This window comes from Charadrius vociferus, unplaced genomic scaffold (genome assembly GCF_000708025.1).
Source record: "Charadrius vociferus isolate BGI_N301 unplaced genomic scaffold, ASM70802v2 scaffold282, whole genome shotgun sequence".
Classification (NCBI taxonomy): domain Eukaryota; kingdom Metazoa; phylum Chordata; class Aves; order Charadriiformes; family Charadriidae; genus Charadrius; species Charadrius vociferus.
In genome coordinates this window covers 5,831,708-5,848,722 of record NW_009647731.1, presented here as the reverse complement: position 1 = coordinate 5,848,722, position 17,015 = coordinate 5,831,708, and the positions used below count along the sequence as shown (strand labels likewise).

The following is a 17,015-nucleotide window of genomic DNA, read 5'->3' as shown; positions in this document are numbered from 1 at the left end:
TATAGGCCAAATGACCTAGACCTAGACCTGCCTATAGGAGAGGCACAGCCAATAGAAAAAGAGAAACACAGCTCATTTACACACAGGTAGATGAAAGTATGATATATTAGATCAGCTAAAAGCATGTATAAATAAACATTTTTACAGTTTCAGTTTAAAAAGGGGAATATCACATCAGAATTTAATACACTAAAAATATTTCCAACATGCGGTCTCAACGTAGTCAGGCGAATATTAAAAATCTAGATTTTTTTGTTTAATGCGCTGTAATCACATATTTGTCACTGAACTATTACTTAAGGGCTCTTTTCAATCAGCGATGAATAGATAAGTATCTTTATACATCTTCAAGACGGGCCTAGTGTGTATGCTTATCAGTACATACATCAACATTGGAAGATTTAAAACAGATCCAACAGACGGGCTGCGGTCACAACTACATTTTGGGGAGGCGACGCACTATCATGATCTTGATGAAAGTGGAATTGTTTTGAATAAGCAGAAAACCAAGCCTAATTTAAAAAAAAAAATCATTAAAGAGAGTGTTGGATTCACATCAGATATTAAACGTCATCCTAAGGTTGCTCTCTTTTTAAAACTAACTACTGTTCTTAACCAGGTTCCGTCTATTACGATAATTCATGATCGCGGGAGTTAGTCACAGGAGACAGGTTCACTTTCTACATCATTTGGTCTCTGCTTTACTTATATTGTATATCACAGAAGGTCAGATACTGCTTGGTATTCATACACCCCACATAGCACGAGAAAAGTGCAAAGACCCCTCTTCCCTCCCTAAACTCTGGCAACTTACAGGCTAATTGTATGGGGTGGAATTCGACACATGTTAAGTCTTTCCATACTGGAACAAGCCCTCACCCCAACAAATAGTAAGATTCCAAAAACACTCAGATAAAGACAAAAAAAATTTAAGAAAAAATAATCAACCCCACATGCCATCAACTATGCCATCCATAATACAAAATATTTTACACCACTTGCACCTGAGTTGAATAGTGGAAAAGAGAGGGATACTCTGTCAGTGCAAGAGAATGATTCATGTGACCACTTTGTCTTAATTACTCAGAACAAGCAGTTTGTTGCTGTTTAGTGAAGAACAAAGATATCAGCGTCCCCTGACAGAAAAATAAATAGCCATCATGGTGGTGAAGATGATGATGACTGCCAGAACAACGATCAAAATCCGGTTTTGGATGATCCTAGAAAAAAGCAGAAGAGACAAAAAAACCCCCAGTAAATACAACAAAATAGCAGAATATATATAAAAATCATAAAAAGAAGCACACAGATAAATATCTTGGAGAAAAGACATACGCCCACAAATTTAGGATTTTCTACACCATTCTGTGTGTCTCGATTGTTTTTTACTTCTTTCAATTTCCAGTGCTTCCAAACATTTCTTTATGTAGCTATTAAATCCAACTATTGCATTCAGGAAAGAATTAGGCTATTCTTAACGATGCATACACTTATATACACATTAGAATAACTGAAATACACCATGTTACAATTTATTAACCTTTTAAGAACAAATGAAATAATTAGCCCTCAGTCGATGCAATCCAAGCAGGGTGGTCTGTAACAGTAAATATCATTATATTTTTTCAGCCATTCTGAAATCTTCACAGCTTTTTTTTAATCGGAAAAGAAACAATTTATTAATTTTCAAGGGATTTTACTATTAAGGTACAAGATTTCAAGGAAACACATGTCAATGAGATACTTACTTGTACTAAAATACCAAGGGAAAAGTATAAAAGATAGTTTTGAAGAAAAGGATGATATAAAGAAGCAAGTGTCAAACTGTGAAGCTTATGTTGTAAAAGCATCTCCTGTCTCTGTAGCATACCTTTACTTATGGTAATAGGCAAATGTTACATTTTCTATGTAGTATGAAAAAAATGGAAATTAGTAATCACAAAAAGATGCCAGAAGTCGAAAGTCCTAATATTGTTCAATCATTTGTTGGGGAAAAATCCCTGCATCTAAAATCAGACACCACCCTGCTTCCAATTTTGCCTGAAATCAATAGTTCAATTAAAATGGATAAATCAACAAACAGTAGAATTTGAGGCATTTTATGGGAGGATTCTGGATTGTAAGAATTCAGCATTCGTTATTCGATTCTCACAGAGGAGAAAGAATATTTTCGGAGGCTCTTCATGAAACAAGAACTTTTGCAAAACATATTTGTACATGAAGCATATCATCCAAATTTGAGAGGTATAGCAAAAAAAACCCCAAACGCAACCAACAAAAGAACCCTAAGTTATATTTATTTTTATTTTATTTTTTCTCATGCTTCTGCAAAAGAAAATAAAAGAAAAGAAAAATAAAGAAAACAAAACAAAACAGAGCCTTCACCACCCAAACAATGGTAAGAAGAGGTAAAAGTGTGTTTTGTGAAACATCAAACCAAGTACAAGGCTCCAACTTGAAGACAGGGAATGTAATGCGTTAAAATGAGCATATTTCACGCAGCGAAAGAGAGAAGAAACTCTAGAGAGCAGAGGGGAGTTTTCCTTGGTAAATGTTTTTCATTTGGACGCGGGTGGATATACATATAAATTATATTGGAAAGTGTAAAGAAAAATGCAGTTTTAACCAACTCCAGCTCTCTCCTTGCTTACCCCCCACCTAAAGAAAAAGCAGTAAATGGATGGATGAAAACTGTCACATCAGACAGACACCCTCCCCTGTGACACTCTAAAAGGACTAGCTCTCTATCCTCCTGACAGGTTACAAAATGATCACATTTGCTGACACGTCTTCCGCAAAACTGCTTTAGTGTTTGTGTCCACTTTCCTAGCAGGAGATGAATGGGCTGCTTTGTCCTCATTTATCACTTAAAGCTGAACTAAGATCTGTCTCGTTTATTTTTCCCTTCCTCACTAGAAAGGCTCAACCACAGCATTAATTCTTTTGCGATGACAGCTAATTCAAACTTAACAGGCAATATTTACTCTGCCAAAAGGATGAGGAGGAGGGAGGGATGTTTCTCACTCTTTTTTTTTTTTTTCCCTCTAAAAAAAAAAAAGTGTAGCAGGCTAACAAAATAAAACTAATTAAGGGCTTTTGGTTCTTGTTGGTTTGCACTTCAATTTAACACCTGAACTTACAAGCTTCTCTTTTGTGGCGGGGTGTGACATTCTCTGCCAAACACCTGATAACAAACGATTTGCCCAGGCAAATGCATGAAAACCAGAATATATATTTACTCACTCACCCTCATCACTCCTGAAAAGACACTCAGCAAAACTGAAACTCAGCAGTGAAATAGATTAAAAGCATGAAAACTCTTAAAACATTCAGCCTTAAGTAATACACAGTGCAGCTGGCTTGACAACCATTTTATTTGTGGGATGTGGGCCCCAAGGCATCCATAATGCTAATTTACAAAGGATTAACTGTGAGTGAAACTCGCTTAATCTAACACATAGTTAGGCAAAGGCGTACATAACATACTGAGTGTTTAAATCAACTCCTCCTATCTCTGGCCCACTGAAAAAGCATTTCATCGCCTGAGACTTAAAATTAAAGAAAAATAAAAAAAAAAAGCATCAAATCTTCCAAATGCTTTATTTTTAATACTCTGGCAGTATACACCCGATTGCAAGATTATTTAATCAGTGTCCATGTCTCTAAAATCCTTGTCGAGAGAACATCGAGCGAGGCATGCTGCCACCTGTATCTGCTAATTGAAGGTTCACTTACGGTGTGAATCTAGGAAATACATATCAAAGTTCAATTTCCAGGAATCTGAATTAGTCTGCACAGTGCAGCAAAAGAATATCATATTAAAAGGAACAAATTAATCATGAAATAGGATGGATGTTATCAACAGACTCCTACACTAAAGCATTATATACTTTTAATATTCAAGCCCACAGTTAAAGATTAATTTTATATCTTTAAAAAAAGAATAACACCGAGTTTTACTGTTTTACTTTCAAGTGAGCGAGTGAAATTAAACTAACAGCAAACTGCCCGAAGGATGGGGCTAGGAGGAGAAGGACGGGGCCGTTTGGTAGCAGCAGGGCAGCCCTGAGGAGGGCTGAGCACGCCATGTGCGTTGAAGTCCGAGTCTGGGAGCCGCTGCTCAGACGGAGCCCCCAAGTTCTGGGTGTCAGCACATTTCACATCTCAGAGTCAACCGGCAAGGGCGACCCTTCAGAGTAAAGAAAAAATCAAGAGGAAAGGGGTTTTTTTTGAGTGATCCAAGGCAGTCAAGCCAGCTCACAGTGGTAGAACAATGGTTGGCATTGGCAGGACCCATCTGTAGGGAAGCCTATAGTACTGTCACAGCCAGACACTGCCAGTGGGTATTGCTCTAGGCAAAGCATCAAGGAATTTCAGTGGGGGAGGGAGCGATAATACCAAAGGAGAAGAAAATGGGGCCTAACACTCGCTAAAAAAAAATCCCAAAGGCTAACATGCTCGCAAGAAGCAGATGATAGTCTTTTATCTCTATTACACCTTAAATTCAACGAAGTCTGGTGAATGAGGAAGCCCAGAATCTTCTTTGAAAATGCAAAGCATGTTTACAGGGTAAATAATTTAAGAAAGAATATATACTTGAAAGAAGACACCCATTGAAACATCCATGGCTAAAATGCCTGAAGGCAAAAACTTGTGCATTTGCATGCTGCATTTTATTAAGTTAGCACACTGTAGCTTTAAAAGAATGCATGGCCAAATTAAGAGGAATGTGTGACTGAAACATCAAGGATTCCTCAAGTTTACATTATGAATCATAGTGCTGTTGATATGAGATGAATTAACCATTTAGTCGATGCAGCTCAGGCACTGAATTCACACCAAGTTCTGCTGGAGCCCGGCGCGCTGGAGCTCGTTAACAGCCAATGTCTACTGTTCCTTTCATACTCAAAACTCTAAGAGCACAAGGGCTCATTCTACTTTGAGTTAGAAGAGACGACAAATCTGAGCTTTCAAACCAAGTTCCATCTAGTTTATCATGGACAGCAGCCCAAAACATTTGGGTGCAAAACCACATAGAAACAGTAACTAAAGCAGATGTGAGGGGAACGTTAACTGGCACACGGGAAGAACTCGATCGACTAAGAACACACAAAGCGCATCCCACTCCCGTCGAGTTTCCTTTTGCTCCTCCTTTCTAAATGCCTGACCCTCTTTCCTGGCTTCTGGAGACAGTGCCTAACCCCTGACCACCGGTGCGCTGAAGCCAGTGCCAACTTTGTGAGCTGATGCATGACACTGTCGGGGATCACCTCTTGGATGCACACGGCGACCATCGCTTTGGAGATCAAGTCCCACATCCATTACCAAACACTGGTGTACCTGGCAAATCAGTTCCCCCCACTCCCGCCATGGCAGAAATTGTGCTGCCTTTCCACATTTCAAAACCCCAAATGATTCGCTCCTCTCCGTAGCTTCACTCACGCACGCACACAATGGGTCTAACTCTGTTTGTGACATGTTTAGATCTGCTCCGTATAAACACAAAGCAGTTCCCGAATAAGCTTTTGCAAACCTTACATTAAGGATGCCAACCGTGTTTAAACCTTTTTACAAAACTGCATTCATTAGCAGGGGAGTGCACGACATCTATATGGGTTCAGCCTGATGTCTTGCACATGTCTTAGTGCCTGATTGACCAGCATTGAATAATGATGCCTTGCCATTAAGCACTGATGGTACAATAACAATTGTCATGAAAATTAGCAATCACGGTAACATGTTAACAAAATATGGGATATAAACGAACCAGCGCCGACTCTGGGTGCATAAAGAGTTTTGTGTCCTTAACTTGAAATAATGAAGACTACAAATAAAATACTGCAAAAATTTCTTACAGAAGCTAAACTCTGACACTGATACAAATAAAAAATATCCAAATGGCTTGCGGGATTAGTTAGCACACATTCATTACAACACAGGGCTTTATTCTTAAAGAAAGCATCTCAAAAAATAGTGTCCTCAAGAACACAGACTGATTGATGACGGAGCACTGTCCAACAGTGTTTCACTGTAATACATGTATTTAAGATTTAACTACAAGTGATTCCTATTAGTTTACTGGGCAGAAAGGCTTGTTCTCTGTACACAAGAGTACATTTTAAATGGTTACTTTGAATACTTGGTTATTATGTTTTTGGGTGCCCTTTTATTTGTGGTCTGCAGTTTTTGCCAAGGTGCAAGAAATAGGTGCGTGCAAATCACTGGTAAGTGATTTTTAAGTGCCTGATATTCATGTGCAAATCAGCAGATTCAAACAAACACAAAGTGTAGGTCTAGTCACATAGGCAAATACATACCAGTCAAAACTAAATGTGAATTTAAAGTAATATAGCTATACTCAGATACCTTCTGGACAGACACCATTATTACTATATATAAGGACATCCTCGTTACGATATATCAGGAGCTTTCAAATAGAAGCACTAGACCCCACACAGGGGAATAAAATGTTATGATTGGTAAAGCAAAGCCTTAGATATATAATGATAAATCTCTAAGTTCAGGGTATCTGGGGGCTGTTCAAGTAACTATTCATCTTTCCCATCTTTCGGTTTAAGAATGCTTTTCTTAAATAAAAGCAACTGAAAAGAACTAGACAGGCTGTGGCAAAACATAAAGACATGGCAACCTACTGAAATAAAAGAGTAAGAGAGAGAGCCCTGCCTAGCAAAATTGCAGCTGGTTGGAAGTATTTGACTTGAGATATTTTTCACCATTAACAACTGAAATTAGAAAACAGAAATACTAGTGACAAAATACACGCACAAGTTTCATACAACTTCTTGGCCCTCTTCTAGCTGACCTCGGGAAAAGCGAAGAATTTGGAAAAGCCTCAAGGTCTCCCCCCCCACCTCCCAAACTCTGAAAATAAGTCCAAGTTCTTTGTGTTCTCGAAGCCAGAAGAACAGATTACATTGTAATTGACATTGCATATTTAAAGGTGAAAAGGCTTTGCGGGGTGGTGGAGAGGGGACAGGACCCCCCACGGCTTACTTCATGCCAAAAAGGCCACGCTGCCTGGGCTCCACCTCCATCCTGGAGAGCAGCCATTCCCAGCAGAAGCCTATTCTGTCTTCCCTGAATTCCATCCCTACGGAGCCTCTTCTTCCCCTAGGGACAGGGGGCTAGTTTCTTATGCATAAGACCTGGGGAAAATCCATTAAAAATTGCTGAAAACTGAGCAGAGAATGAAATTAAAGCCTCAAAAATGGAGGATAATAAAGCAATGGCATTTTTTGAGGTGACGAGCAATGTTTTTTAAAAGAGACAGGCCATCCAAGATGCTTAAGATATTGTTAATAGGGCTGAGAAGTTGTGCAGCACTACATCCTCTAGCTTTAAAGATCAGTCTTAAGGACTGGGGCCGTCTACTTGTAATAACATGGATACCAATCTCTAGTTATAATATTACACTCAAACCACATCAATGTGTTTCCACCTGGGCCTTGAATGAAAGAATGAGTCATGTAATAACAGGTGCAGGGAGGTAGTCACACTATCCAACTTTAAACATCTAAATTATATCTAACTAATCTCTCTCAACTCCCTGCATATATAAGCTAGAGTCCTGCTCTGAACTGCCTTCTCCTTTTCCTGGCCATATATGTGTCCCAGGAGAACTACTCAGTTAAGTTAGCTGGCTAGGTTAGGTCCTTACAGATTTAATAGGGATGAATATCCCTCAACGCTTGGAGATGAGGCCCAAGCAAGAGTGACAGTTCTCCCAAGACCAAATTCGCTCGGAGAAAGCTTGCTAGCTCTGAAGGCAAAGTCATACAGAAAAGGCGTTATCATACCCGTGTCTGTAATCTCCCATTAATCAGAAATATTGTAGAGATGAAACTCATGAGTAAAGTAGATGTTCATCAATGGTTAGCTAGTAAATACCTTGATTCATCATCTCCCTTTAATGGATCCCATATTTGCACATGAAATTCTGACCAGAATCAAATATACTTGTCCTTGGACAGTTTTTCTGGAGGAATGAGAGACAGAAGAGACATACCTCTCTGGGATGAATGCCTCCTGAAACGCAGTGGGCTTTCTTGGCTCAAGGAACTATGTTTTTTACCTTGCTGTGTCATCTTCTGATGATCTTACAATTAAGATTAAAAAATATTTTTTTCATGGTATCTGATAATTAGAATACTTATCGAGAGATCTAATTCATAATGGCAATCTTGCAATACATTCCAAATGTAACAAAAATATATGAAGAGCATTGCAGTATAGTGTTATTTGGTGGCTATGAGGATCATGGTTTTGACAGCTTGCATGAGTCCTGTCTCAGGAGCTGGCAGTCTCAAGAGGTGCACATAGTACACAGGTGGTCACAGGAGTCTGGAGGGACTGAGTGGACACAGCTCGACTGAGTGGCCTAGGAAGGAGAGATATCTACAGGGATGATTGGAAGACAAGTGTGAGAACAGGGAAAGACTGAAAAAGGACCTCATGGATGTGGGACCTAAGATGAAAAGGCAAATTGGAAAGGTACTGTTCATCTTCTACTAGCTGAGATTTTATTCATTGTTCATTTTTAAAACACATGGGAAGGTATTTCTGAAGAATGAGAAGTATCCTTCTGCTGATGAGAGACCCTGACTTCCCTGCACAGTTACGATGCAGCTTCAGCTTTCTCCTGTCCCCATGTCCACTCCTTCCACAGAGGGAACAAATTAGATTATTACTGTCATTAGGAAGAACAGCGGGTGGCTTCCGGGGCCACGGAAACTCACCAACCAAAACTGGAGGGGGATTAATTCATTTCATGCAAAGCAGAGGCACCACCAGATCTCTTTGGCAAGTCTAAATGAAGATCACGTGTGCAGTGGCAACTGCAAGTGGAAGGAGTCAAGGTTGTATTAATCTCCAACCAGCCTTTCTCAGGGTACTGAAGTATCAAGAAGAACAAATCACACATTTAGTCACCTGAGCATGACTAAGAACCATAGGCCTTAGCAAACATTACGAGTGCTTTAGAAAGAGCTCTGAGGGAGGGTGGATAGGCCAGCTGTCAGGGTTATGGCATTCTTCAGCACACTGGTTGCACGAAGCCCAGGTCCCCAAACAGTTAACAGGAAAAAAAAGCCCCAACCCCAACTCCCTCATCAGCACTCAAAGCTAAAGCGATTATTTCTCCAGCACAAGAAATGTATGCAAGCTATAAAATGACAAGAACGTACACGATCCCACATTGGCTTTTATGATAAATAGAGTTAAATTTACATTCTGTGCAATTTAAAGAAAACAAAAATGTCTAAAGTCTGCATTTTATCAACTTTCATAATCATTAGAACCCACTAAAAATGTCTATCTTAAATAGATGAAAGAAAGTAACATCTTTTGCCCTGCCTTGCTCTAATTAATGACTAATGTACGGCTTTTAGGTGTGATGAAGCTGGAGACTGGACACAAATACTTTGCTTGCATTATCTTCCCCTTATCACACCATATTTGACTGGGCGTCTTTTTGTATGGCAAGTTTTCTACAATTGTCTTAACAACGTTGACCTCTTTTGTAAAAACCTGAAGGCATCTGCAGCAATTGTTCCTGAAGATGTGCTATCCAAAATGTTACCATTTCATGGCACTTCTTGAATGATAGAATAGAATTTTTTTTGGTATATATTCATTTTTTTTCAAATGCTATAAAAGAAAGGAAAACAATCATGGCTAAGGCCATTTGTGAGATGGCATTAAAAGAGCCTACTCTGAGACAGATAAAAATAATGAGAATCTTTCTGTCAAGAAGGATTTAGAAAATATCACTAGCATTATTAAAATTTAATTTTTTACTGTGCTTTTTGGTTCCCCCTTTTCCAGTGATAATGAGCAGGACTGCACACCTCCACATTGCTAGTACTTGTTTTGAGCAATAAATTCAGCCTTCCAGTCTGAAGACATTTCAGACAACAATTTTGACTGCTATAGGCTTATTTTTCAACCTGTTCTGTGCTTTGAGTCTTCCTATAAAAACCAGTTCATAAGCTAATTTTCCACAAGGCCAGTGGAACAAATAAAAATCAATTTTTGCCCAACTGGTTCAGAGAAAACCTGGGAATAGTGAAGACAGAACAGTGAAAAATAAAAAGAATCGATGTATTCACAAATGGTTTACCTGATAGAGAACGATCAAATTAGTTGACAGGAGATACTTGCCACTATTAGAGTATTTTCTTTTCCAGCATGTTACAGTTTTTCTATTAGGGGAGCAGAAATGCCTCTGCTTTGTTATGACCTGAGACACCTGGGTTTAGTAACCACACCGAGCCTCCATGCATTCTGTAAAACTGCTGGGCACCAAGTCAAAGTGCACGAGCACTTGCAGATCTTGCAACCAGAGGGACCTGCAAGCCCACCCTGGCTTAGAGTGGGTCTAAGTTTTCGTGATCTTGCGGAAGGAGGGAAGATTCCTCTTGCAGTCAACACAGGGAGACATTCATGACCTCAGGCCAACCCTGTCAAGAGGAATTTGGTCCATCAAGAAAGGAAAAAAATCGTAAAACGCTGCCCAGACTTCCCTCCCCAGTTAAAAACCCAAATGTTCGGAGCCCGCTTAAGACTAAGCAGTTTAATATCTCTTGGAGAGCGGAATACAAATGTCTCCAAAGATGGGAATCCCATTTGTAGACTTCAAAACTTTCAGAATCCCAAGGACAAGGCAGGGCACAGGCTTTAATATTGGGGCCCAATCCTCTTCATCATCTTCTCCGCTAATTGGGTGGGCAAGCGTTTTTGAAACCACGATGCTGAGAAGGGATTGGATAGGTGCTTATGCCTCTCTGTCTGCAGCCAGAAAAATACGTCTGGAAACCTGATTGAAGAACGGAATCTGCTTTTTAATACAAATTAACCATCACTCCTGTGGAAATAAAACAAATTTATAATTTACAAGCTTAAATATTAAGGAAGCTATTTTTAAGTAGCTGTAATCTCCACCCGAGTATGTAGCATTTTGTACACTCTATTTTTATGAGTTGGCATTAAAATGTGACTCATTTTAACAGAAAAAAAAGGATTAAGTATGTCACTCTGAAGTAAAGCTGCATATTACCTATTTAAAAATATTATAACACACCTTGGAGACATCATTGCTGGGGCCAAACAAAACAGTACTCAATGAAGAAATGGTATGAAATACAAAATATTCAGCAGAGGAAGGGTATTTGGAGTTAAGCAGTTTCACTGCCAATAAACAGCATCATAATAAATAGCGTGCATGTGGAAAAGAAGTGTACCTGTTCTTCACTATCCGAGATGTAACACCTCGGTAAGGGAAACTAATAAAGATATTGCTCGGCCACTAAGTACACACAGGGAGAAGCTGAAAACCACCACACATTTTGATTCTGAATCTCTTACAACTGATGCTAATTTGCTTATGATATCTGCCTGATTTAGAGCTAATCTTCTGTAAATTAACTCCTAATGCTGTCTGAAATAATCCTCTTAATGCTGGTCTGTCTTGAGTACTTTATATCAAATACCATGAAATACACAAGCACATACAAGGCGCGTGGCATTCGTAGGGCTGGTGGCCGCTCTCGAATACTTGCTGTGCCGAGAAGGGGACAGCACGCCGGGACTGCGTCCCACGGGCTCTTGGCCACCAGAGAGAAGAGGAGGCTCCGTCCCTCCTCGCGCAGCGGTGCGGGGAGGTGCAGCTCCATGCTCCAAACCTCCCACCTCCAGCAGCACAGGATAATGAGAAAAAGTAAACCGTCTGGGCTTTCAGATTTCCGAATGACAAGATGTGTGTTAAAGAGCACTAATTATCAGCTGGAAGCCTAATCTGATAACTGGTTTGAACAGACAGAGACAGACAATTTCATTTGTTCAGACGGAGAAAATATTTTTAAGGGTGTTGCTTCAGCATCGGCCAGCTTAATTATTATTGTCAGTGTGCTAACTCTGTATTCAAAACTGTATTTTTTCCACTAAATCCACCAGAACAATTTTCTCCCCCAACATTAATTTAACGATACAGACGAAAACCTGATTGATATTGGTGAGCAATGCAATTCCAACATATTATTTTCTCGGTTTTTGAAACATAAATGGCAGGCACAACTTTGACTGAATGGACCTCTTTATGTTTTAACAGGCGGTTTATTGGCCCAGACTCCAACATATAACAAGCACAATTGCAAAAGCAATACATTTTTAATTGAAAAACGCACGTATTTTTACTATGAAAGTGACTCAAATAACAAGCAACTTTGTCAGGTAAAGGGCTTTTAAAACAACTTTTATATACGGAATGCTGTAGAAATTATACACTCACCATAGCAAGTGCTTATAGGAGGCTATTAAAAGAAAAAATATGTATTGTTTAAATCATACTTTATCGGAGCTTGCTTTGTTAATATATTAAAGAACAGATAAGGCACAGTGATCAGTGAGCCGTATGTGTCCAACAGCCCTTCAAGAGCCTTGTGGAAATGTATAAAACAAGCAGTGATACAATCCTTTGCCAAACACTGTCATAAATTTTTTATTTGGCAGCTAACATTCTCACTAGTTTTCTTGGCAGCAATTGGGACCTTTAGCAAGAAAGGTGCAGGAGAAAAATACCTTGTTTAGAGATGTTTTCAACACTTTCTGGGATTTTTCAGAACTTCTGCCTGCAGCACATTTTACAACCACAGTCTCCAGTCACCTGATGAGTAGGTGGTGGTTTTAAACTTTTTTTTTTTAATATAGACAGCCTACTACCCCCCTCTGGCCTTCAGCCTAGGATGTGAGCGTGGAGGGGGGCTGTATGTGTTCCACAGAGATACAAGTGGTTGCTCCTCTCTGTCTAGACAAAAAAACTTGAAAATAATATCAGAATGTACCTTTCATTGCTCCTGATACTATCTGTATCTTATTCCCGGATGACAGAGATAAATGAAAGGCAAACATGTGCTGATTACTTTTGCATTTTTCTTGGGAGATCTCTGCAGAAAAGCTGGTCACAGGTGCAGCTACCCTGGTCAGCCGGTGGACTGCCTGATAAACAGAATTGTGAAATAGATTTCTGTACCCTGATCCGCTCTCCCAGGCTTTGTTTTGTTTTGTTTTCAAAAAAAGATATACTAAACTTGACATCTGATGCGCAGCCTTCCTCGGTGCACCCACATATGCTGATGTGAAAATATGGCTCCAGCAGTACTGTGGTTTGGGCTACACAGGGCAGAATTAAATAGCGGCCTCTTACCAATTCACTTACGGAGCAGATGTTTTATATTTTGGTATTTCATTGTTTCAGAACAGAAATAAGGTGAACCTATTTTATATCTCAGCAACTTCCTCCAAAACTTTCACAAAAATAAGATATATTTCAGTCCTTCCCATGGCCAGCAAGGAAAGAGTTTGTCTTAAGCAGATGTAAGACCAGGGAAGGCACCTTTTCCTTATTTGCCTCAAAACAGAAAGGCTGCAATTTAGTTTTAGACAGCATAGATTGCTTTAAAGACAGGTTTAATTAAAGTAATGATGTTACACTTACAAGCACAAACTAATAGGCTTCCCCACAGCTTGTGTTCCAGTTTTGTCTCTCGTGTTTACCAGGGGCATCATCCCCTCAAGAACTTTATAGAGCACACACAGACATCTAGTGGTTGGTGAAAACACTGCAAGCGTGTCATTGCATCTGACACGGCTCCACTGGGGACAGTGAAGTTATGCCAGGTACGAGTCGAGCTAATTTTGTCTCTGTTACAACTATGGATGGGCAATCAAACAGGGAGAGAATTGCTCCTTTTGTGCCATCTCATGTAATCACGCTGCCTCTGGTGAGAGAGTTGCTCTCTTGGCAACTGTGGTGTCCCAAATTTCCCTAATGACTGATTCTTTTCAAATCAGTCAGAGCTATTTTTGCCTTTCTTCTACGTACCTTTAAATTTCTCTCTCCTTGCTACTATTTTATTTCACTTAAAATCTGAAAAGCTTGATTATGTAATATCGTTTGAAAGGTTCTCTGAACACGGCTACATGTCAACGAAGCCTACTGGAAAGTGACAGAGCACTGTGGTTTTACAGACAACAAAATGCACATACGATGAAAAAATACACAGTCAATAATAAATTCTAAATTGGAGTATGAGGAATATGACTGTACTTGCTGTACAGTCTGCAATGGAAAGATGCCCAAAACTTCAGTGGGGTTTGAGTCCCACATCTGCAAAGGAGATAAAGAACCACAATTTTTGCACAGCGTTGTAAGAACTGAGCGCCCTGATTCTGCTCTCAGTTACACCAGTTTAAATCAAGAGGTACTCAGTGGTGTCATAACCCTGTACATCTGTGTCAGACCCTGTGTTGCAAGGGCAGACTAGATGCCAAGAATGCAAAACAGATGTTGCTTTCCTAATGTTTTCTTGTTGTCATTTAAGTTGTTTTTGTGGGGTTCTGTTTTGATTTTGGTGAGCGAAACAGGTCGGCAGGACTTTTCAGAGAGCAGACTGGAGGAATGTTTCTGCATCTTCCTTGTTATTTGGCGTGCATGTGTGAATATGCATACACTTTGAGTTACAACCGGGAAAAATCTTATTTTTTTTAAGCTTCATTTGAGCTATGCTCTGTTCCCTTGGGGCAAAGTGAAAGGTAGCTATTTGCAGATGGGAAAAAGGGCTTTTGTGAACAGCAAAACTGCATCACCAAACAGCTTAAGAAAAAGATTTTTTGAAGTTATTTTTTACTACTATTTTAAGAGGAAACAGGGATAAATATATCTTTTTTGCATGTTGACTCATTAACAAATTTAGCAATAAACACTTTGTAATTAAGTCCACTAGTTTACTGCTGTCCAGAAGTTTCTCAATACTCTTTACACAGAAGGTTTTGGAAAACGTAGAACTAAGAAACGGTGAAGGCAAATCCCAACAGCTTGCTCAAGCAAATCTAGCCGAGGCTTAAACTCACTTCTGAACGCTGAAATTTGAGATGCCGTATCAAATAAGCAGCTCTTTTTCCCTGAAGAGAAGAAACTGGGTGTAGCTAACCTAGTGCATAATAGGTTTATTCTCATTCACAAAACAGGAATTACTTTATGGCCCCAAAGTAAAACTAGCACAGAAATATACTGGCAGATTTGCTGCAGATGTGTGTTGTGACACGTATGCAGGGAATCTGCTATTAATCACATGCTAAGATTTTAATATTATGTAGGGTAATGCAGGCAATCATTATGGTGAAGGTTCTGGATTCATAAAAGCCTAACCCACAAATGGGTCTTTTAAATTTAATACGTTTGAGCTCACTCTCACACTGCACCAGTTGAATTCCCTGATTCACCCCCCTTCCCCGCTCCCCATTACATACATTTATTTCAATATCTATTGTGCGTTTCTTTTTGTGCTTGTGCTCCGCTTCTTTTCTTGCAACACATGACAGTTGTTGGGGAAAGTGCAGCTTTTCAATTCTCCCGTTTACCGCACTATGTCAGGAATGTTCTTCTTCGAGGGGCTGTTTGTGAGACCCCTGGACATGTACCCAGCACAGGAAACGGTCTGCCTCAAATGCTGGAAAAGCCATCCTTCACCTGAATCCTTCAAAATTTGTGTCCGAACATAACTAGAACCTATGTATCCGTACCCGGGCTAAGATTACTACGGACAATTATACCGTGGAAATGCATTATTCTGACAAAGCAATCAATCACGTTATTTCTCACAATTTCAGTTCACTCCTAAAATTTTCCTTACCTCCAAAGCCAGCTGGATATTATATTACCAAAGCTGTTGAAAGGGTGTAACACTAACCATGAAGCCAAAGGCCACTAAAACTATGCAGTGCATAAATTTTTATTGTTTGCTCAGCATTGAAATCTCATTAGGGCTCATAACTCATCGGCGCACTGCAAACATTTGCATCTGCTGATCATGAGAACTTAGATGGAATGTACACCTTTGGCTAATTTACTTGTTATGTTTTTAGATGAGACCGTGTGTGTTGCTTTTTATTTTCTTTTTAAAAAGTCCCTATGCGGTTGTGAGTTGAACGTCCACTTTTTAAACTAAATACGTTAAAACTTTCATTTGCAGTTTCTCAAGGTTGTTCTGTGGCTGGCAATGTTCATGATCATCATTTCACAAAAGCTTTGTTTGACTTAGTATTCAGGATAATCATTGTTTGAAAACTGTGCCCCATAGAGCATTTTGCTTCATTCATCCTTTCTGCTTTATGCAGTCACATTTTAATTAGATTAAAATTTGTCCTCCAATTAGCTTTCATTAAAGTTTATAGATTACAGCAAAAATCTCCACTGAGCTGTGCTTCAAAACTACGCCTAAAGTTTAAAATGAAATAACTGTGTAAATGAAGTGATTATGAAGATTATTACTATGCAAAAAACATCAGTCGCTTCTTGGTTTACTTATACGTTTAACTCTGTAATTTATTTTGCCAACTTCAATACCTCTGTGTTCTCCAGACTAGTCATCATAATAATACCTTACAGTTACAGGATACCTTTCATTCCTAAGGATCCTTAGGGGCCTGATTCTGCAGTCCTCACGCACACCAGTAGCCCTGTTGAAGTCCCTGAAACAATTTGAGCGAACGCTACTCGCTGCATGTGAACCAGAGCCCAAGTACAGGTCAAATCCTGCTTTCAGATACCCACGCAGCATTACTGTGGATTTGCACCGCTCAGAACGCAAACCAGATATGAACATGATGTAAAAAGTCCTTTCACCTAGTTCTGGGTGAGATGCGGCAGCTGTTGAATGGTGCATGGTTACAAGACTCATCTCTTTAAACGCGGGTGCGAAGACAGATACTTCCCCCCCCCCCAGTTAAAACTGCAGAGAAAACTGAGAATGTAATTATCCAGAGAGGAAACGACTCAGTAGGACACTGGGGCTGGGGCTGCATCTCTCCTGTCACTCACGTCTTCCGATGCAACATTGCCAAGTATCGGATGCCCAGTCGCTAATACCTCCTGCACATGCAAATTTACTATGTGCTGAAGGCAATATAAAGTTTACAGTTCGCCAGGCTGATCCTACAAC

The 17,015-nt window shown here is 39.6% G+C and overlaps 1 protein-coding gene across 2 annotated transcripts in view; it reads right to left on the bottom strand.

Moving 5' to 3' along the window:
• Positions 1–963: 963 nt before the first annotated feature.
• Positions 964–17,015, bottom strand: part of VTI1A (vesicle transport through interaction with t-SNAREs 1A) — a 265,309-nt gene continuing 249,257 nt past the window's right edge. For both annotated transcript variants that reach the window (XM_009881565.1, XM_009881566.1), the window contains one exon: positions 964–1,220. In XM_009881565.1, coding sequence (XP_009879867.1) covers positions 1,127–1,220 — 94 coding nt within the window. In that variant the 3' untranslated portion in view covers positions 964–1,126. The remainder of the gene's footprint in view (positions 1,221–17,015) is intronic.